The sequence below is a fragment of the Thermobia domestica genome, chromosome 8 (assembly GCF_964235325.1).
Source record: "Thermobia domestica chromosome 8, izTheDome1.hap1.1, whole genome shotgun sequence".
NCBI classification, from domain to species: Eukaryota; Metazoa; Arthropoda; class Insecta; order Zygentoma; family Lepismatidae; genus Thermobia; species Thermobia domestica.
In genome coordinates, this window is record NC_137461.1 from 137485520 (window position 1) to 137509927 (window position 24408).

Here is a 24408-nt window from a genome sequence, read left to right on the forward strand (position 1 = left end):
ATGTCATCTCTTTATTGATAACAGAATGTGATATATAGTGCCTCCGTCATAGCTAGTGTTCTACCTGGAGTGATTGGGTCTATTGTGCGTCTTACTTCGTTCAAGGTTCCGTTCTGAAGATGCCTCTTATTTTTTAATTTTCTCCCCTTTTTTACTAGTTGGGTTGCTCATTGGATATCTGTCTGGAGCATGAAAGAAGAGAGGTAAGTAGAAGAAGAAGAAGAAAAAGAAGAAAACACGAATAAATTATCTTTGGTGACGGTGAGGGAGCATTGCTATAAATTTCAACATACCTAGAAATTTTGCTTCTGCACAGGTGAAGAATACCAGAACATACAGAATGAACATTTTATAAGGTAAAATTTATGAAATGATAATAATTATTTATAAATCAAGTTTATAGATACGACCAGAAATAATTTTTAAAAATTTAACCTCTTTACTAATCATGTGTCCGTAAAATAATTGCGTTGGAAGATATGACAAAACTGCTACTTGATTCAGATGTAGTTATCGAGGAGCCAACAAGAGAAGGCCCCTGACAGTTCGCAGCTTCGTTGGGACTGCTCACGTGTCAAGCTTTTTCAGTGCATCTGTAATGGTCATTTTTTTGATGATGTAAAACACAATGACCATGGTTGGTAACACGGGGTATGTTTAGTACAAGGGGTCCAGCGGCACGTAAAAAACACAAAATTTACAGGAGAAATGAGTAATGCAAGTACTTAGACGTAACATAACGTAATCATATGTAACCTAACCTAATATAAACTAACGTAAGCTAACCTGAACTAACCTAAACTAACGTAATATTAGTAGAAATAAGCGAAATTCTATCATTTTTTGGAAAATTATGCGGGACTCCCATACTAATATAACATAAACTAAATAACCTAACGTAACCTAAACTAGCCTAACCTAACTTAAACTAACCAACCCTACCCTAAACTAACCGAATGTGAACAGAAATTACCAAAATTGTAACATTTTTTAGAGAAAAGAGCTGGACCCCTTCTGCTAAACATAGGCCAGTACACTAGGACCAAAGTAAGTGCTGTATTTTCCCTCCGCATGTGGAAAGAAAACTTCAGGGACCGTGCACTATATTAGGGGAAGGGGAAAAGTACCCTCATGTCTATTCTGGTTCAGGGTAGGGCATTAGTGCTGTATCGCAGGACCAATTTAAAAAAAAAAACGCCAAAATACACGGCATTCGGTTATATTTGGTTAGATTACGTTAGGTAAATAAAAACGTGTACCGTAAAAAACACCAACCTGTGCTGGATGCCCACTGGAAAGCACGATTCCTATTTAACCGAGTCAGAAATACATTGCCGTTGAGTTGGAAGTCACTTACCTTTAAAACCGAGACTTGTAAAGTTTTGCAATTTCAAACAGAAAATCGTGTACAACAGTTTCTTAACTGTTGCTCGTTACTTTTGAATAGTTCTATTTAACTTACATATCATATGTCTTAACTTTTACTATTCCCCTTACCTGACTTTCACTAATTCTTCCTCATAAACTTAAATAAATTCTCCAACGGACCTGGTAAATTTTCTAAAATTGGTCAAATAGCGAGAAATGTTGCAGCGATAGGCGAACAATTCCCTTCTTTTTCCTCTTTTCTTTTTAGAGCACGTGCAGTTATATTTCAGACGCCAGCTTTAGTTAACGGCACAATAGAAACGCTCAAATAATAAAAAAGAATCCGGAATTTATGGATTGTGATGCATGCGTGTGGTATCATTCGAAAAGCCATTCCATTCAAAGGATAATGATGCACGTGCCGTAAACCAAAGTTAATTGGAGAGTGCGAGTAGGAACGTCCTAACTAGTATGCTAATAAAAAATCTGGAATATTTAAATATATATTCCAGAATGTTGCAATATATTTTGATTTTGTTGTTGTTGTTGTTGTTCGTACATATTAACATTACATCAATGAAACGTGGTACCTGGGGCTTCGTTGTGGGCGCCCAAATTAGAAATATCTTTTCCCGTAAATTTTCCGAGTTAATTCGTATTTTCCGAATTTTGCATCCGTGAGGCACTTGTGTGGTGTCGTTCGAAAGCCTGATTCATTTTCAAAACATAGGTGCATACAGGAGGTTCCCAAGTTGTATTAATATTATTACTATTAATAATACTTTATTATTTTTTTTTCATGTATCTTTCGTGGAGATATTTGCACCGACGGATTCATGGACAAGGAGTACGATGAACAAAACTGTCTCCCTCCTTCTATGTTTATATAGAAGAAAACCGAATAAACAGTTTCACACCGTCTTTTATATATTACAGTACCTTTACCAAATGACATGCCTAATATATCAAGAGTGAAGCAAGTGCAAAATTAAACCTATTTTAGTTCACATTGAATTTCAATAATTTTAAAATTTTCTGATTTTCCATCGATAGTTTGTAGAACAAAATTTGCTCATGGTTTTTCTTCTAGTAGAAAATGTATTGTACTCATTTTTTTGTAGCAATTTTATGTGTAGTATCTGTATTCTTACGTGGCACTTTTTTTTTTTTTTTTTAAAGTTTAAAAGTACAGTAGAAATAAGAACTTCTTTAAATTGTAGTTTGTATACAACACTAGTAATAAGTAGAGGTCTGCGCGGATACAAAATATCGCATCCGCAGCACCTCTATCCGCACCTGCACCCGCATCCGCAACATCTCTATCCGCACCCGCATCCGCAGATAATGAGGTAGCAAATATATACAACTTACATATTCTATAATACACGTAGTTTTCTGAATCAAACGAAACAATATATTATATCAGTTTTCTCGTGATCAAATACCAACTACGATAAATAAAATGCAATATACACCGTGCAGATACAAATTAGAAATTAATGAATGATTTATTTACTTACCCAAGATCTTTAAACAGATATCGGACCAAAAAGTATGCCACGTATGTAATATCCCCTCAATCGACTAATTTTAGAGCACGTCACTAAGGTTTTAAACTTCATCATTACTCATTAAAAAAGGGGCATTTGTTCTAAACACAACGGCGAAATAGAAATAATCGTTATTAAGAAATAAATATTAATCACAGGACCGCAAACACATCCACATATCCCGAACTGACACTAGCACCAGTAATTGCACTAAATTTAAAAAATAAGTGACGAAACTAACAACGCAATACAATGCATGCTTTCACGACCAAGCTCCTTCGTGGCTAAGCGGTTATCGTACGTGCCTTTGGTGTAGGAGACCCGGGTTCAATTCCTGGCGGGAGCTTATGTGGTTCGGATTCCACGTTAATCAGTAGGTCCACGTCTCAGATAAGCCTCGCTGCTGAACAGGACGTTAAACTCAAAATCAATTCAAGCTTTCACGACCACGCTTTTACTGAAACTAGAAGTGAAAATAACTTCGAATACAAATAGGACCGTTAATTTCGGGAAGAGGCAATAAAGGAAGTTTAGAATTTACTGCTTTTCTTTACCGCCCCCTATTCATTGTTGAACACATTTAGGGTAGGAGAAACAACGCATTGGTTGTTCTTTCTTTCTTTACCAGAGGCCCAGAACGTACATACATATACACATAAGAAGAAAAAGAGAGAGAGAAACAATTGCTGTTATAAAACTCCAGTCCCTCGAAATGTTCATTGGGGTCCGTGGCACTTCTCCGAAGAGAGAAATCTGTGGGGTCGCAAATGTGCATTCAGTATCTGCTGTACTTCAAAGGAAACAGTGAAGAAAATTTTTTCTTTATTTTTTTAAGAGAGAGGGAGAGAGAAAGATGAGCATATGATGTGATTTCTTTACTATTTCGGTGACCTACGCGCTTCTCCAGTTTGTCACAAAAGGCAAAGATAATTCTGCTGACTAGTTTTCAGTTTATGGAAGGGGATGCGGTGTTTTAAATTAGGGTATTGGTTCCTGACCTCTCAGGCTAAAATAACTTTATTTGAAGCCATTTCTTCCTCTTGAAGGCGAATGGTCTGAAAATTTTCAGCTTTATCAGAGGTGCTTTGGCGGCAATTATTTTTCTTTTTTACAGCAAATAGCAATACTTGAGGAGTAGCGATGGGGCTTGTCGTTTCTTTCTGTTTAGGTCAGAGATGGCATTCACCTACAAAACGGCTGCTAAAAATATTGAAAACAGCAATAAAAGAACAACTTTCTCGTGTCATTTTTTGTCCTTTTGCTGTCATTGAGTCACAAGCTTCAAACACACTTGTATTTTGTTTTTAGTATTTTTCAACTGGTTTTAAAACTTTTAATTCAAAACGAACGTTTCTAGTGCTCTTTCTACCATTATCAGAAAATTCACAGCATTTTTTTTAGATAGAAAAAAATGTAGGAAACATTATCCGCAACTTTATCCGCTATCCGCACAGAAAAGATATATATATCCGCAAATACCCATTTTGATGCGGGTATCCGCAGATATCCGCATCCGCGCAGACCTCTAGTAATAAGGATCCTTCTATATCGTTAATTTCTGTTGTATTTGTTATAATAAATTATATACAGTAAGACATCGATAATCCGGACGTGGTCCCTAGAAGCTTTTTGCATTTTATCTTAGCGATAGCAATAAACAAACAATAGGGTTGTCCGTTTGCGTTGTGTGAAGTTGGTGTTTTTACAAAAGCTAATTCATGTGTAATTGTTTGTCATATATATATTTTTATTTTCCTTAGGCCTATGTAAGTTAAGTTTTAAGTGTGAGTTACAAGAATAGTGTAATTTAGTGTACGAGTAGGTTCTTCAGAAACATTAAACGTAATTAGCCTTACGTGCGGTATTGTCATTACTGTAAGTACTGTATAACCACTGTATCGATTAAAGAGCATACCGTACAGTATATTTAAGCCGAAATGGCATTTTCTTGGTTATTTTCGAAAATCCGAACAATTTAAAAATCCGAACTACCTGTGGTCCCAATTAGTTCGGATTTTCGACTTCCTACTGTATATTACATGATACAAGTTATTACTTTCAGTATTTTTTCAATATGTGTCCCGGAAGACGAATTTAACTTACGATCTAGTACTATCCCTAAATCCTTTCTCCGGTGACGCCGGTACAGCAAGATTTATTTAATTTTCCTTTAATATGTACTGAAATGTTTTCACATTTTAAAAATGCCAAGGTTTACAGTGAGTTTACAAACGAAGCCTATGCCGTACAGTTTGAATCCATCAAAGTAGTGTGAAATATTAACATTTCTGCACATGTTTTCTGACTTCATGTCAACTGACGTCCATGAAACAGCAGGTGGTACAGCAGTACCATTATACCCCGTTCTTGGAGCCAACCAGTGGATACTTGCATCCTGAGCCCCTCTCTGGCGCCCAAATTAGTGGTCAAAAAATCATTTTCTTGAAAATTGTTGCGGAAATCCGAATTTTGCATGTAGGGGCTATGATTATGGTATTATTAAACAGTCGAATTCATTCTGAAGAAGGTAATGTATGAACTATGAATCCAAAAATAATTATGCCTATTAATTATCGGTTACATTTCTGCACTGTAGAAAAAAAAATTAAACTGAGTTTTTTCTTATTAATTATGCTTGTATTCTTAACGAGAAATAACACTTGTGAAGTAGTAATGAAACGCTGTTCTGAGTTTCCATCGTTCTGCATATGCTTTTCTTTCCTTTATCTATGTTCAAACTCAAGGATGAAAACTTGACATATTTTTTATACCTAAACAAACAACCGTAAAGCTTACTAGAACCTTTAGTTGAGACAAGCAATTATTTGATTTTCCGAAACAGTCGTGATGGGTAGATGATATAGTCTAATGATGAAAGCAGGAGGAAACGAGAGAACTCTGGCACTCGATACTAATCATATTATTCTGATCAAAGAGATCACTACTTTCCAATTGCAGAAGTTGAAACATTACTAGTTTGTGATGGTTATTGGTCTGTTAATACATCAATTTCATAGTTCTTAATAACTGAGCACATAATTTTGTTAAAGGGGAAAATCAATATTTCTTCTGTAGTAATTAGTATAAATAATGGAGAATATGTAAGTTGTTTTTCTTTTAGGGTGAATTTTTTTTCTGCTGAACAAATGACTTCAGTGAAGAAAGCTTTCATCTGGCTAAGCCTGGAAACAATTTGTAGGAAAGGAATCTTTAAAAATTGTTTCTGTGTTCTTCTTACTTTTCAAACTTTGATAAAAACCATTTAGGTATACATCTCCTCTCATTTCAAGATAATAGACACTCAATTAGGTTCTAACTGCGTCACACCAAAGTTAATCGTATTAATCTAATAAGCAGAAAACTATCATTCGGTAACTTGTTCGCGTCTTAGTTACATATTGCTGTGTACCAAAAATTACGGTACTGATAATAGTTCGTAGCTAAAAACTGTCTCAAAATTTCCACAAATGATTCGTAGAACTAAATACTTTCGTAAAATGTTGCAGATTTGATTTTTACACAACTTGTATATATAATGAAGTTAAAAAAAAAAAAAAAAAAAAAAATGCGTGGGTCTAGTTCTTTTCCTTGTATATTTCACTCATCATTCTTGCTGTAGGCATCGTCAGTGAACTAAAATTCTGGGGGTCCGGCAGCTTAAGTTTCTACTCCTCTTGCGTGCTAATTCGTTAACATTTCTTATGCAGGTAAGTACAATTTTTTTTTTTATGTTGGACCTAAACTTGTGTAGAATACGAGGGAGGACCCGAAAGAAACCGGTTTGAAAGCGCGCGGCCGTTCCCAGGCGTAGTAGAGATTTTCCCACTAGGTGGGTGGGTCTAATAGAAACTTTACCAAATCAGTTCTCCAAGCTGCATCTGCGTAGAAGGTTAACGTTTGATTGTAGTGTTGTTATTGTGAACTGTTCTCGTTTGCCGCCTGCGAAATCGTTGTGGTAGATTCAAAGAAACAAACATTGTGTATTTGAAATTTTGTTTCCTGCTTAATAAATCGATAACGGAAGCTTATCAAATGCTCTGACAGGGTTTCAGAAAGGATGTTTTGAACCACACGTTTTGTAGTGGTTTGGACGCATTACACGTGGTGAGATGAGTCATATGAGTTAAGATGTGCTCATTCTGGGTGCACTTCGCCGCTCTTCGTCATCTCGAAACGACGAAAACATTGAAAAATCCACCAGAATATCAACGAAAATCGTTATCTCGTGATCGACGAAATTTCAGAACAGACAGGAGTAAGTTGGATCTCGTGCTAGCGAATTTAACTGAGGACTTGTAAATGAAACGTGTTGGCGCTAAGTTCGTTTCTCCCCTGCTCATACAGGATCAGAAAAACATTTGTCTGAATTTGAGAGCCAGGATTTAAAAAATCAGATTGAAAATGACCCAAGGTTTTTGACCAAGGTCATTCATCACAGATAATGAGAGTTGGTGTTACGAATATTACCCCAGAACCAAGAAAGGGTTTAGCCAGTGGAAGATCCCCGACCAAAAAAAGCAAGATAAGTGAGGTTGAATGTAAAGACGAAGATCACTTTTTTTTTTTTTTTAATGTTCTTGGAATTGTGCACCGAGAATTTGTCCCGAGAGATGTCAAACTATTAACCGACACTTGTGCTTGAAAGTTTAAGATGTTTGCGGGACGGTGTGCTTAGGAAACGCCCGGAACCCTGGTGATCAAATGACTGGTTCCTTCACCACGACAACGCTTCTGCACACACGACCGTGTCTGTGTACCACTATTTGAGTTCTCAGGGGTGGGCTCTCGCTCCCCGCCCTCCATATTCGCCAGATATAGTCCACGCGACTTCTTTGTGTTCTAAGAATGAAACATCTAAAAGAGAAGCGTTATATATTTTATGTATATCCGTTGTAATCTAAACCGCTTGAGGAACAATCTCTTCAATAAAATCAAAGGTTATTCGTACTTTTCCTCACCTAAGTCGTAAAATTACTGACAGTTGTCAACAAAAAATAGACTTTTATTTATTTATTTATTTATTGAGCGATCTATAAAAATGGAGGAGCAAAAGTGACTATCTCTGAGTTTATTAATATTTATTGATCTTACATAAGAAATATTATTTCTTTTGTTCGATGACCGTACACCTTGTGTTGTTCTAGATTTTTAGTTCATTGTCTACAAAATAACTGTCGAAATACTGAAAGAGATATAAGTCATAACAGATCAGTTTAGAATTTGACTGGGGAGGGGAGAGGGGGGTCTTATACAATCTCCATCACTTGTTTGACTTTGTTAATTTAAAACCGTTGTAACGATTAACGTGTGTTGTTCCATTCGTTTCAGGTAGAAACTAATTCACCATGGGAGTTCATGGTCTGTGGAATTTACTGGATCCTGCTGGAAAACCGGTATCTCTTGAATCTCTACAGAACAAAGTTTTAGCAGTTGGTATCCTTTCCTTTGTGTTAATATACACTGTTATCAGTAAATTTACAGATGGCTTTCAACGACTTTATGCTGTTTTTAAACATAGCATGATGTTAAAATCTTTAAGGTATTTTGTAGTTCTTCTGTTTATTTATCTGTAAGGAATAAATGAATTTCCCGCATCCATTAATAACTATGGCTTGGTTGTTTGATATATGTTGTACTGTTTATTATTTATTTTTTTCGTGTTTTATGTATGTTCAAAAATGATGTTAAATAATAAAATAAAAGAAAGAAAGAAACTTCTGAAAGGGTATGGAAAATCAATTATGTACCGTGCCACAAATCAGGCCTCGCTTCACTTGCTGAGAAAGGAAGGAGAGGCAAAGGAGAGAAGAAGAAAATAATGTAGATAGTAAAGATATGCAAAGAGAGCAGTTAGGATAGATGAGCCTGCCAGTAAGACAGAAAGTACAAAAGCAGGGGAGAGTAGAGGACTTTCGAAAGAAATGAAAAAGCTTTCCGTGATTATGCTTTTGATCAATAGTTAATATTTTAGGTACCAGTAACTACCTGGCAGGATTTTTTTTTCCAACCCCAAAAGCATGTAGCATTCTCATGATGTCACGTAACTTGCGCAAGATTAATCATTTCATCCATAAGTAAATTGAATAGTATAAATGCTTTCGTGCGTGTACGCTGTTTTAGATTGCCACGAGATGTCTCTTTTTACATAGTTTTGTGGGGTGCAACGGAAAGACATGTCAGTTCGTGAGCTTTTGATAAGAAGTACCGATATCAGCCATTACATTCACCATGTCAGAATGATTCTTCTCCAGTGATGGGTCTTTCATCTGGAAGTATTCTATCAACACTCACATGTAGGTTTTCTCTATTTTTATTAGGATTTAACTTTCTTTCTGAAAATAAATAAATAAATAAAATAAAACAGAAGTAGCACTATCAGTGATAGCGGTTTGACATTGTGCCAAAGTACGGCACTACGACGGACACTACGTCAGGGACAACGATTGCTGAAAAATTCTCGTGCATTTCTGGTAATATTTTTTGATGTTGCAGAACCATCTTCCTTAACACTTATTTCAGATGTGTCAATTTGGTTGAATCAGGCAGTAAAAGGATTTCGGGATGCCCATGGAAATCCTTTGCCAAATGCTCACTTGTTGGGTCTGTTCCATCGTGTTTGTAAGTTATTATTTTATGGAATAAGACCAGTATTTGTCTTCGATGGAGGAGTTCCGTATTTGAAGAAGCAGACATTGGTAAGTATTAAATTTTGGGAGTACATCTGTTTTGTAATGTAAATTTAATAGTTTGGAACCTTTACAAAGTTACATGATAAAAGAGTACATGTATAAGTTCTTATTCCAGGCATAAGCATAAAGAAATGAAATTCCAGCACTTTCAAAGGATAATTTCTGTAATGTATACCTTGCTTCGTTGAATACTGCTATTAAAAGGAGATAAGGTGGTCCTTAATACAACCTCAGATAGGCTACTTTTGGTACTGATTTTTCTTCAACGTGCAGAGTGCCTGCGGTGTACGTTGATATTTTCTTTTAACTTTTGTAAACTACGCCGTACGTTTTTAAGTTTCAATGTGCGTGAGTATGTTTTCTCTGTAATCTGATCGTTTGTCGTTCCCATCATGCATAATGTTGGACTTGGTTAGATTTATCCATAAATGTCGTTAGTGCTATTTTAGAAGTAAATGTTCATTTGTTTCACGTTTTTGTAGTGGTTAAAACGGGATTTTGCCAGTGTGAGCTGTTGATGAGGTGGAAATATTATGTGAAATTGATATAAAAGTTGGTTCGGAGTTTGGTGGTAGGGATTATGCCAATGAATTTTATTGATCAAACAATGAAATCGATAACATAATTCGATCTCTTGAAGAAAGTATACAGAATTTATTCGATTATGAGCCCACACTGGTTGTAAGGCATCTACGCGGAAATCAAAAACAAACAAAAACAAAATGAAGCGTACAAAATATAAAAAATAAATTTTCTATTATTTAATTACCATCAGATGATTTCAGTTTCATCGTCTCTTCGTACAGATCTCCGTCTTTTGTACTGTCGATCACATTCGATATTGGATATGTTTTAAACATACGATCCACTATTTCCCTTGGGTTTCTACAACTCCACTACAATTAGAAGAAACTTTACTGACTTGGCAACATCGAATCTGTTCGATGGCCAAAACTTTCTTGTGGCGGGTTCTGGCAATATTTCTGGCGGGTTCTGGCATATTCATTTCAGTGAAAGATATTAGAAGAAAGCGTTATCTATGTGATAATTTTGATTCTAGTGACCCTCAGCTTCCGAACTTATTGCAAATATGATTGTAAAAATAACTTTACAAAGGTAGCATGTACTTTCCCGTATATGTCCACAAAATATAATATTGTGTACATTTAATTTTGAAGATAGTATTGTTTGGAAACGCCGAACTCTTACGTAATTGAATATTGAGTTACAAAATACAATACCATTAAAAATCCAAAAGAAATACACGGGCAGAGAAAGTGAAGACAAAATTCCTAAAACATGTAACAAAATGTTAAATTCTACACTACTATTAGCGTTTAACGTTAAAAAATAATGTTACATCAAATGTTAAATTCCGCAATACTAGTAGCGTTTAACGGTAAAAAATAATGTAACATAAAAAGTTAAATTCTGCAGTACTAGTAGCATTTAACAGTAAAAAAATAATGTAACATAAAAAGTTAAATTCTGCAGTACTAGTAGCATTTAACAGTAAAAAATATAATGTAACATAAAAAGTTAAATTCTGCAGTACTAGTAGCATTTAACAGTAAAAAAATAATATAACATAAAAAGTTGAATTCTGCAGTACTAGTAGCATTTAACAGTAAAAAAATAATGTAACATAAAAAGTTAAATTCCGCAGTACTAGTAGCATTTAACAGTAAAAAAAATGTAACATAAAAAGTTAAATTCCGCAGTAGTAGTAGCATTTAACGATAAAAAAAATAATGTAACATAAAAAGTTAAATTCTGCAGTACTAGTAGCATTTAACAGTAAAAAATATAATGTAACATAAAAAGTTAAATTCTGCAGTACTAGTAGCATTTAACAGTAAAAAAATAATATAACATAAAAAGTTAAATTCTGCAGTACTAGTAGCATTTAACAGTAAAAAAATAATGTAACATAAAAAGTTAAATTCCGCAGTACTAGTAGCATTTAACAGTAAAAAAAATGTAACATAAAAAGTTAAATTCCGCAGTAGTAGTAGCATTTAACGATAAAAAAAATAATGTAACATAAAAAGTTAAATTCTGCAGTACTAGTAGCATTTAACAGTAAAAAAATAATTGACTTATACCAATGGATAGATCTCATTGAGCAAAGCAAAATGATATGGGCTGAGTATAAATTCTCATTCGTAGTTTTCAAGAAACTTTTTTTGTAAATCTAAAAATCTAAACCGCGCCACTTCTTACATAAAACTGGTACTAAAGTATTCATCAAGCTTTTCATAAAGACACTAGCAAGATGACAGTACACACTATGGTTAATGAGATATATCCCAAAATTATGACTTAAGTCTAAAATTAATTATTATCCAACTATAATATTGTTCAAAGATTAGTTTAGATCACATCAAGCTGAACAAAATGACATGCTCTGAGGATGAATCATGATTTGTAGTTTTCTAGAAAATCGATTTTTTTTTTTTGCGCTAAAAGTATGTCGTAATAATATTTGAGTTTTCAGTTTGCTGTCTGTTATTTATTTAATTATTTATTTATTTATTCATTTATTTATGAACTGTGTATATGAAAAATACACGATTAAATATCACATTATGTCTACTGATGTTTGCTCCCATTTTTTTTACAGCTCGCTCGTCGTCAACAGAAATCCAAGGCAGCTCGTAAAGCAGATAAGATTAAAGAACAACTTCTTACAAATCTGCTTCGGCATAGTGCAGTTAAGAAAGCTATTGGAGGTAAAGTTCCACCAGAAGTTTTGAAACGTATTACAACTTCTAATACAAAAAATGAAGATGATATGTATCAATTACCAGCATTAAAACCTTCTAGTACCAGGTTTGTAATGAATATTGTGATACATATTTTTACTTACGACCAACCTTTTCGTGAAAAGAAATAATTCTTTTATTTCATGTTGTAACAGTTAGGTTTCATTAATATCCTTTCTCTTCATAGGTAATCAAAGCTCAGATCCCAAATATAGTCGATTTCGAGCATAGCTATTCAAGATAGTTATCAAAATAAAGGATACACCCATGTATTGCAAGACCTATTCTTTGTGAGTTAGTAATACTGAAGTGCTATTATCTTGTTTTAGTGTTGTATTTTGAGTGATAGTGAGTAGTTCACGAAGCATTATAGTATGGGTTAATGTGTATAATCGATCAGATGTTCTTGGTGCAATATGGGAGATGCTGTTTAATTTTCCAGGATATCAAACTCCGTGTAACCTCTTAGCTTAACCCTTTTAGGATTTCCACTTTTTGAGGTAAAGTTTAGGCTTTCACTCAAACAGTTACTGTTTCCTTATTACTTATCGTAGGATCATGGTTCATACCTCGTTTTATTTTCTTTCTTTCAACAGGATAGACATACTTTCCAACGGTACCACTCGCTTATCCGTATTATACGCCAGAAACAGGAAAATCGGGGAAAAAACTGGAAATTTTTGAAAAACAATTTTCGAAATTTTGTGTCCCTCTAGCTCGGGCCTGGGTTCACGTAGGGATTTTTTTTTTTTAAAGTACGTTGTTAGTACATAATACATGTGCAAAATTTCAATCTTGTATCTTGAAAACTAAGGTCGGGAGAAATTTTTGAAAGTCTGAAGACACCCTTTCCAACGGTACTACTCACATGTCCATATCATACACCTGAACCGAAAAATTCGGGGAAAAACCGGATTTAAAAAAAAAAAATTCTCGCCAAAATACTTTGCCCCTCTGACCCGTGCGTGGGTTCACGTAGGGATCTGATTCTTTTCTTTTTTTTTAAAAAAAAAATAGCTTGTTATGCAAAATTTCAATCTTGTATCTTGAAAACAAAAAGCGGAAAGAAATTGTTGAAAGTCTGAATTTAGGACCTATATATATATATATATTTTAAAAATTTACTGCGTCATCATTATTTGGCCTAGAGTCATGATTCAAACGTCATTCTCTTCAGTATAACGACCCCTTTCCAATGGTACCACTCACATATCCGTATCATACATCTGAACGGAAAATCGGGAAAAACCGGAAATTTTTCTAAAAAAAAAAAAAAAAAAATCATCCACTCGGAACACTTGCGCCCCTCGGGCCCGGCCCAGTTTCATGTAGGGATCTCAAAAAAATTGAGAAATACTCAAAGGTACACACAATCCTTATGCAAAGTTTTAATCTGATATCTTGAAAACTAAAGGCGTGAAATTTTTTTGAAATTTGCCTTTAGAAAGAAAATAAAAGTGACGCTCCTACTTGGCGCCGCCAAGTTGACCATCCGGATAATAATAATAATAATAATAATAATAATAATAATAATAATAATAATAATAATAATAAAACCTGTTATAGAACCTAAATAAACGGTCAGAGACGATCCTACGCCATGGTATAAAAATGTACCATAAGTCCTAAAAGGGTTAAACAAGTGTATCCTAAATTACCCGTGTATTAGGTGAAAAATTTGTTTTGACACCTACCAATGGAAGTTCAATGTTAAATGTAATTTATGTGATCCATAAAATAATTAATTTAAACTTGCCCATACGGATTATCCCTTCTTTTATTGAAAAAGGAAGTAGAGGAAAATTACTGTTTTTATTATCGAAAAGGAAAGTAGAGGAAAGGCCATGCTGGTATTTCATACAATAAAGCGTTTCTTGCTTTCGCTCTGCTACTGTACGTATATACATTCAATACTTGCCCGGTCAAACCGTAACGGAAGCTAAGTAAGGCATAGCAATTTATGTTTTGACACGAATATATTGCATACAAGCTATATTCTCCAATAAATAATGGTAGACAGATTTTCTCTTACGCGTCAATAACGTCGTACTTCTTTATTCTTGCCTATATTAATTGCACAAGCGGATTGCATTTCTATGTCAACAACTCTGCACTTTCAAAACAAATGCGTACGCAGTTACTATAAACTAATCATATCTGTTTATTGACGCCTTAAGTGTAGAGTTTCCAGAGAGAAATCGTTTTGGAAATTATGAAGTTTTTTTCCTTCTTTTTCTCGTTGAATTTGATTAAAAATGTATTTGAAAATAGAAATAGAAATAGAAAAAAATAAATGAAATAAGTGTATTGTTCGTTTTTTTATAATAGAAAAAAATATATTGCTCGTCTTTTTGTTCTACTGATTGCATACGCTTCGGAATGGTAAGCTGCGTATGGAACCCAGTTTCGGCTTAACGTTAAAATACGTAAACAGAGACGGTACTCAGTCGTCTCCACATCAACCATACATTTTCACTTTTGAAAACTGTATTCTACTTCGTGGATCAGATGGCGTATACTGCAACTGACACTTGCTCTGCGTGGACCAACTCAGTGATTTCTTATAAATAAAGATATATTAACGTCTGCATTCTATATATTTGAGTAATGTGGCAACAGCTGATCTTTCCGAAGCTCGAATTTTACAACAGATGAATTGCATTTGATTTTAGTTTGGCAAAATCTGATTCCCATCTCAGGTGCACGTGTGTATACAGGGCGTTTAAGATAAAATGTCCAAACCTTTTAAATATGAAACGGTTGGGGATAAAATGATGAATCAATAGGCGATATATGGAAAAGACCATAGATCGTATCAAATGGAATATTCTGCTTGACCCATGACCACTTTATCACAGAACCCTCGAGGGGTCATCCGAAAATTTTAAAGAGCATGGTATGTAATTTTTTACATCGTTGAAAAGATTAAAAAAAAAAAACTTTTGTAGAAAGTTTTTCGTCTGGGTCACCGTTTACGAAAAGCTGTTATTCAGTTGCAAGTTCTGGTCATTCATGTAAAACGTCTAATGCTAATAAATCACTAGCAGCGGCTAGAGATAAAAGCATGAAACAAAAAGTGAAATTGGAAAATGTCAGAAAGCGTATCGATTAGAAAGCTGTGCTTGACTCTCAGGGCCACGTATCATGGTGCATCGGGGAGACATCTGAAAATTGTGAATTGTAAATATGTAGTTTTAAATACATCATTAAAGAGCTAATGGATAAACACACAAATTTTGTAAAAAAAAAAGTTTTTTGTGTAAGGCACTGTTTAGGAAATGTCCACAATTTAACTGTTAGTTTTATCTGACTATGCAAAAATTTACAATGAAATAGACACCAATTCGTAAACGGCGCCCCAGCGAAAAAATTTTTCATACAAAAGTTTGTTTTTCCATTATTTTTTCAATCATTAACATATTTGGGTGGCCCCGTAGGTATTCTATTCTGTGCGTTCGATGGCATTTTCCTATCTCATATCTCTAACCGTTTCTGATTTAAAAAGCACTGGACGTCTTATCTGACAGTGTAATAAGTTGCTGTTAAATGGTGGCCATTTCTTAAATAGTGCCTCTCCTGAAAAACTATTTCCTACAAAAGTTGTTCGTTTTTCTGTGATTTTTGTAATAATGTATACAGTTAATAAACAGTTACACTTTATTCGAAGCGTCCTATGACATTTTCCAATATCATTTTGTGTTACATTCTTTTATTTCCAACTGTTTGTGATTTAAAACCACCAGGCACTTTGTCTGAAACACCAGATTCGTTTCCTGAGTTTCGTAACGAAATATTGCATATTCTACAAATTCACCCAAAATAATATGTATGGAGTAACGTGGTTTCTTGTCACCACATCATGGTGCGTTGCAGATCGAGAAGGGCTTTAGATATAGGTTAGCTGCGAATGTATTAAATAAGCAATCGTGGACAGACTACAAAGGGTGGTCCTCCAGCTTGGAGGTTGGCGTGAGGCTAACTACCTCATCCTGTAATAAAAAAAAAAAAAAAAAAAAAAAAAAAGCACTTGTTGAGAAACATTCACAAAAGCCTCGGACCAGGACTGATAACTTGGAACGACCTCAGCAAAGAAAAACGGACATGGGATTTGGAATATGCAATAAAAGAAGTGTTTATAGGGCAGGCACTAAAATCAGTAACGAGTGAGTTAGTGAAATATGAAATGGACCTAGTAGGAGTTCAGGAAGTTAGATGGAAAGTAAAGGGAGAAGTAAAGTCCGGAAATTTTACGTTCATTTACGGGGAAGGAAATAAAACTCACCAACTAGGAACAGGATTTTTCGTACATAAACGAATATCTTTAGCAATTAAACTGGTTGAATTTGTTACTGATACTTTCTTTTATTACTCTTAAGGGTCGGTGGTGTGATATTATTGTTCTAAGTGTACTACATATCCTAACAGAAGATAAGGATGACGATATAAAAGACAGTGTTTACGAAGAAATGAAACGGGTATTTCACCAACTCCCGCGATACCATATGAAAATTCCACTAGGGAATTTCAGCGCCAAGGGAGGACGAGAGGGTATTTTCAAACTGATTATAGGGAATTAATTTGTTACACTTAACCCTAGATTTAATTTTTCACGCCTGACTTCCGGATACCCTGTACCATAAAGAGACGAATGGAAAAAAAAAAAAAAAATGTTAAGATCGTAACTGTATATTCAGTTGGTAAAGCATGAAGCCATTTTTCACCACAGTCTCTGATATACAAAAAATGAATCTTACGCTTTTCTTTCTTTCTTTTTCTTTTGTGAAAAAATGAATTAATATTTCGTGCTATTTTCTTAGAATTGCCTAACCAAATTACTTTGAAATTGATTTCAGACAAGATGAGTCAGAAGAAGAAGTATCAGGGGCAGAATCAGATACTGATATCCTGGCACATGGAAAATGGTTGACAGATCTTCATTCCGTAGATGTAACCAGCGAGGAATTTAAAGCATTACCAGCAAGTGTGAGGCATGATATACTGACCGATTTAAAAGAAACGAGGAAGCAAAGTTCATGGGGTCGCATGTATGAAATGCCTCAGGTGAGTGGTGATTATGGTGTAGCTAGAATCATTTAATCATTTGCATGTATACAATTCGGGCAACAGAAAATAGCAGATTGCTTAGAGTTTATGTTTTTTGTGGAAAGCATATGCTACCACTATATGCTCTTTTGTAGGTCACATTTTCCGACGTTAAGGAGAGGCATTAATATTATTGACTGCAGCATTTTCTATCTTATCATGATATTAAGAGGCACGTAATTTCAGTCAACAATTGTTGTGGAAATTTATACGTTTTGCTTTTTGAATATAATAATCGTTTCGATTCGTGTCCGTTTAATTAGTTTAATATAAGAAGATGTAACATGATTTAATGTAATTACATTGAAAGGATCAACTGTGTAATAATATTGGGTCGAAGTTTTGAATAAAATGTAATGATGTTTATTTCATTTACTTTCATTGAATATGAGTTTAATATATATATATATATATATAATGCACTTGCTCCTTCTGCTAGATTAGATTAGACTAGCCACTGTACGATTTTTTTCACATTAAAAGTATAAATAAAATAAAAATGATACTCTTTTAACTCAGAGAATATAGCCATGCGAATAGTGTTTAGAGGTGTATTTAAGGTGTCAAATTCATGTTTTGTATTTAAATTAAATTTCACTAAATTATTTCCTCTTAATTCTTTATTAAGTATTGAGATAATCTAAAATTGAAATCCGTAAGACCTGAATAAGATTTCGTCATCCGCTAACCTATAATTCTGTAGCAACTATAGAATTAATGCTTTTGAATAAGTCATTAATTGTTTCAGTCCTTTACAAGAACTATAATTCTTTACATTATTATTCTTGCGGGCAGTACCGTCTTTGCGTTCATCTACAAGCTATTAAGCCTAATCCTGGATATTTATAAAGCCCCTTCTCAATTACATATTAAGTGGTTGCTCGTAATCTCGCCCCGCATGGACAAGACCATTTGAAAAAAGTGTTTCTAGCTAATACAAAACTACAGAATAGGTAAGCTGATGATAGGATAATTTCCTCTTACATGAGGCATTGTTATCCACTTAAGAACAGGTATTATATTAGGTAAATAACTATTAGTTTTTAAGCCCTTAAACTCTTTATATCTTAAAAGTAAGACTTAAACACATTAACAGTCAGCCCTATCTTGTAAACTGACGTTCAGGGGACTCAAAACCTTTGAGTTCTAAGGACAAAAACATTTTTATGACTGGTTTCCACAAGAAGATACACTGAACTTAAACGGAGTTTTGTATAATTCCTTCTTCAGGAGTATTGATATCCAATGTTCAGTCGTGGAGTAGGATATAACTTCCCTCTAAATAAAACCCTGTTCTTATAATTCTCTGTTAAGAAACCTGCTTGATTGAGGATAAGTATATCTACTATTCCTGTCTTAAGTAAATACACAGCCGTCTGTTTGAGAGCTGGACATTCAACTTTAGAAATATTCATCTGACTATACATATTTAACTAACTAAAGATCCTAACGTATAATGTAATGTATTGTCTTCTTCACAGGCATCCTTACGGTCTGCCAGCAAAGCGCTGTTCCTCATAAATTTCCACTTTTGACTCAAGCGATTCAACGTGGGTTTCCACTTTTGACTCAAGCAATTCAACGTGGGCGTCAAGGTACTCCCTAACAAGACGAGAGACTCTCTAATATTGAGCTACGAGTATTAAAACCTGCTGCTTATATACTGTCTCTCTCTGAAGTGACACTAAAAGAAACTTCAACAAAGAACTTTACGAAATCCTGTAAAGAAAAGAAAAGAAAAAATAAAGTTTTCCGGGGCAGCAAACAAGAATTAAACCCATCTCTCCTTGGTCGGAGATTCAGCAATTTCCGTTCCCTTGAATCAGTTTTGCAAATTAAAGAGAAGCTAAAAGGAAATTATATATGTGAAGTATTAGTAAATTCTCTAAATCTGACATACATGAGAGTAAATTCATAATATATACAAATAATAATAAACATAATTAGAGCTGGTATAGCTGATATAAATAATATTCAAAGTTAAGTGTAGTAAATCAGTGATATCCATTTGTTATATTGATTTTATTTTTCTCTTTGATACCCATGATGCTCTATAAGTTCCCGTTACACCTTCGGTAGAGATAAATTGATTTATTTTTGTAATAGATACAAATACTCAAGATCCGAGAATACTGGGTTATTTAGATGTTGCAGCGATGTAATAAATTCCGGAAGTATATGTTGAACTTAAACCTATCATGTGATTCAACATTTAAATCCTATTGTTGACAGCCAGTCTGAGGTAGTAAAATTTTTCTTTTTCTTTTAAGTCTAGATTCAACGGTACCTTGATGATTTAAATGTTGATATCAAACAGATACGTATTTTACAGATTAAATCTGACTCATTCCAGTAGAATTTTGTGGAATTCGGTATTAATTTAATCGAGTCTGTACGATTGTCCCAATCAAATGTAAAGAACTGTTTATAATCCAAGTTTGATTGTAATAAGCAGTTATGAATTTATTTTCTCTACTTAATTCTCATGTACGAAAATGAGAAGTGAAGTAGTTTCAGCGATGTGTATACGGTTTTGTTCTTTTTCTATATGTTATCTGCTTTCGTTGCTGCTTTAGTATATAGTGGAACACAGAAAAGTTCCCACATTTGCTGTTGGAAATAGAGTCACTTTCGTTTTATTTGAATCCAACCAGTTAGCACCATCATCTTCTTTTATAATATGTTAATGTATGCATTGAATGCTTAATTCAATAATAAAAATTATAACTTCTTACCTTAGTATTAATTTCTCGGACGATAATTTGAGCTTTGACAGCATTCAGCAAATTTGTTTGGAGATGCCGGGTAATACAAAATTTCTTTGACGTCCTTGAATCCTTAAAACACTTCTTTATTTAAAAAGAATAATCTCAATAAGAACACTTAATTGAAAAGGTGTAATAGCGTTTTCAGGTCAGCCATGCTAAGTGAGATTTCCTCTGGGTTTTCCTCATTCACACTAGGTAAATGCCAGGATGGTACCTAACATACAGGTCTCCCGCCTGCATCTTTCCTTTCCTCTTCTTCGGATAGTGTGCTCACCAAAACGTCGTCATCCTTCATACGTGACGGACTTGAGGGCCATAGATTCCGGTAATGTCCAGAAGTATGTATAAATAAATAAAAAAAAAGAGTAGTATGGTCTATATTTTTGTTTAATTGAAGATAAATTGGATCACTTGGATTAAACTTGTACAAACGCTTCAATGTTTAATTTGCATGCCAAATTAGCTTCTCTCTGAATATTAGAAACAGCATTTTTTTCTTTCTTTTTCCTGTAGGAATCCAATGATTTTTCAAGTTTCCAAATGAAGCGATTACTGAAGCGTCGTGCGGTGCAAGTCTGCCTAGAAGAAGTCGAGCAGGAACTTGGAGACAGAACATTGAAACTGAGTGATATTGAAAAGATGTTAAGTGAATCTGGAGTGCTTGAAAATTCTAATGTTGGTAGACGTATTGCTTCTGATGAAAGGACTCGTTACTTACTCGTCAAAGGTAATATCTTCAGTTAATTATAAAATAAAGTAATGAAAGTTGTATTTCCCTTGATCGTTTTTTTTAATACTTATTTAATTTTGTTGTGAGCAGCTGTTTCATTTGTTCACTACATTTCATGGTTAATACACCTTGTAGGTATATTAACACATTCGAGTCGAAGCCCATTCGTGCGATGTTTCTCCCTCAAGTCGGCAGGTTTTGCGATACTTTTCGATTTTTATAAAAAAAATAGTGTAAAAACGATAGAGCAATGAAATATTTATTTTCTCGAAATATGTACTTAGTACTACAGAATACAATATTATCAACGTGTTTTATCATTTTTATTTACCTTTTTATATTGTTTTATAAAAGTACTTTTCTCAGTTATGAAAAAATTCCGACATGCAATATGATTGATTATATGTATGCACATATGAAGGGTAAGGGGAAAAAACAAGGAATGTCCATGTGTGTGCTTTATCGGGTACTTTGTCCTATCTGTTGGTGACTCTTGGTAGTATTTGACTGTATATGTAAGCATCCGTAGACGTAAAATTATCCATGTATAAAGGGGCAAAAGTTTTGACTTAATCCTATTCTATTTTACGCGGCTTTCAATAATAAAACGCCGTTTTCTCGAAAATACAGTTTTGTGACATTTCTTCTTTTTTTCCCTTACCCTTCATATGAGCTTTTTTGGCGCATTAGAGCACTTTAAATGTTACAAACCATCAATACAAACATTATATACTTTGAAATAGCAGAAAGGTGTAAGTAGAAAGTAAAAGTATAGTGCAAGACCGATTATTTCTATTTTTCGTCTGGAGTCGCTCTTTTGTCGTTCGCCCTTTTTGCATTTGCTCTTCTGTTGTGCTACCATTGCCAGAGAATCTACAAGAACATAAATAAATAAATAAATACGATTGTTGTACCTAAGAAAATATTACAAAGAGAAATTTCCCACCCACTCACATAAATGCTTACAGTACAGCCATTAAAAAAAAAAAAAAAAAAAAAAAAAAAAAAAAAAAAAAAAAAAAAAAAAACCTGCAAATGTTATATAAATGCCGCCAACATAATCTGGGTCAGTAATTGAATTATCACTTTCTGATCCAGAATCAACAGCAAACTCATTAAGCATATTCCATATTTCTTTTTTGGATAAATCTCCTATATTGAGTCAAAAATGCATATAATGGCGCGGGAAACGTATTTCAATTATTATCGCTCTAATTCGGTCTGCACCGGATGCACTGACACCTAGATTTCTTTAAAAGTACTAGAAAGATCACAAAGTATGTATGAGAAGTCGAAAGTCGTCTACGGAGAGCCATCCAATGTTCAAGTTAACGGAAATTTCATCACGTCGGGTAGATGTGATCCGTCCACTGAGAAAAAAAAAAAAAAAAAAATCACGGCTATATGACGTGCTGAGACTCGAATGTGTTAAAAAGAAAGTAACTCGGCGGTAACATTTCGTAATAATTTAATACTTATCAGTATTATTTTTTAGAAGTTCCTACTTTCGTGGTTATTATTATTATTATTATTATTATTATTATTAATCCACGATCATCACTTATAGGCTGAAGGAGACGATGAGCTGTGAATTATGATGGTAAATGATGAGAAGAAATTTTGTCGTAGGTGAAATTTAAATTAATCTTTCCAGATGGAAGATGTTAAAGTACATTCGCCAGTAAAAGTGGATATTTAACCTATATATATATATGTTCGTGTGAAGTAACTGTGTTTGTGGGAAGTTGTAATATGAACACTGTTTTTGGCAGCATATAGAGGATTTCATTCTTTGTACGTCAGAAAATAAGATGTTCAATTTTTTCCGTACATTCCGAAATTGTGGGCAAAAGAAACGTAAATGATGAGTACGTACTTTTGCTGGCACTGTATGTGTAGTGAACACAGATACAATTTCCAGATATATTTATGAAAATTATGGAACCCTCTTATTAGCCTTACTTGCTACAACTATACCGATCAATGCTTTTTTGATTTAGAAGGATCATGTTATTTAGATCTTGTAAGATTCATGTATAGTTTTAGGTAAGATCGTCCAAGGTTTTTGCTGCAATATTAGGGCAAAGATTGCAACTTGATTTCAGCCCATGGTAGCTTAAATTGTATCTGAGTTTTCTCGCTTTCATTTCGTTTCCTTGAATTTTTAAAGCTACTTGAGTCCTATTCCAGATAATAAGGATGAGGTTGTTTGTACGTGCAGGTCACACATTCCCGCGACTGGAATTCATTTGACAATTAATTTTGTGCTGTAATAAATCGTACGGTGTCTATTGTATCTAAAGACAGTTCCATACTGGTTAGATTAACATATTATCATTACTTACTTTTTAAACGCGTCAGCCAGATTTGCGTTCCATAATGAAACCCATTTAACGAAGAGAAGTAACTACATGCATACAAAACAGCTGTATTTCAGTAATGGTTTCATTATTGTTCATATTTTGATAGTATTCATGCTCTTTCAGCTTGTACATTGCTCTGAAAAATACTGCATAAACGTATACCGCGGATTCTGTCCTGGTTCTAGATTAATTAAGACATCAAAATCTTAATAAAGCAGAGGATCTTATATTAATAACCTTATGTTTAAGTTCCGGCAATGTATCAACATAAAGGCATCAACGATTTCAAGGAAGGCTTCAACCTCGCGCTTATATGTTTTAACGGAACAATTCTCTCGGACACGGATAGTATTTAGAATAGGTAGAAAGATTTCTTTGACAATTCGGTAATCACACAGCCTGTTATAAAGAAATTAATGAAATACAGATCTTCGAATAGAGGAAATTTCCGCAGAGTTAATTTTAGCTGGAGGAGAAAATTGTGGGAAAAGATACACAAACTCATTCTTCCTCATCTGGAACAAGAAGAAATTACCACAGTGGAAGGAAAGAATAAATGATGTTTCAGTTCGCAAGAAAGGTAATAAAACTGATTGTAATAATTATTGAGGAATCTCTTTTTTTTTATCAACATTCTGAAAAATTTTGAAATCCGCTAACATTTTGTTAATAAGACTGACCTCATACAGTAATGAAATTGTTGGGTCTTATGATTGCGGATTTAGGGGACCAAATATTCGCCATTCACCAAATATTCGAGAAGAAATGGGAATATAGTACTCCGGTTCATCAATTATTTATTAATTTCAGAAAGGCTTACGACATGGTTAGAAGAAAACGTTGTACAACATTCTTATTGAATTTGGTATACTGTACCAAAAAGCTAAATAAAATACTTGTCCACGAGCTGTAACGTCGAGAATCAAGGAGACGCGTTGTGGTCATTATTATTTTTGTTCTGAAATACTCTTTAAGGACTAGTAAATTTCCCGTAACAAGTTTGTTAAATTCAATCCGATAGTTTATTTCCCATAACAGGTTTGTTAAGTTCAGTACGAAATTTGATGATCCA

At 34.1% G+C, this 24408-nt stretch overlaps 1 protein-coding gene across 1 annotated transcript in view; it reads left to right on the forward strand.

Moving 5' to 3' along the window:
• The first annotated feature begins 225 nt into the window (after nt 1-225).
• mus201 (rad2 superfamily protein mus201) overlaps nt 226-24408 on the forward strand; it is a 56195-nt gene continuing 32012 nt past the window's right edge. The window contains exons 1-6 of the mRNA XM_081769043.1: nt 226-356; nt 8247-8351; nt 9438-9613; nt 12231-12439; nt 17226-17433; nt 20757-20970. Coding sequence (XP_081625169.1) covers nt 8264-8351; nt 9438-9613; nt 12231-12439; nt 17226-17433; nt 20757-20970 — 895 coding nt within the window. The 5' untranslated portion in view covers nt 226-356; nt 8247-8263. The remainder of the gene's footprint in view (nt 357-8246; nt 8352-9437; nt 9614-12230; nt 12440-17225; nt 17434-20756; nt 20971-24408) is intronic.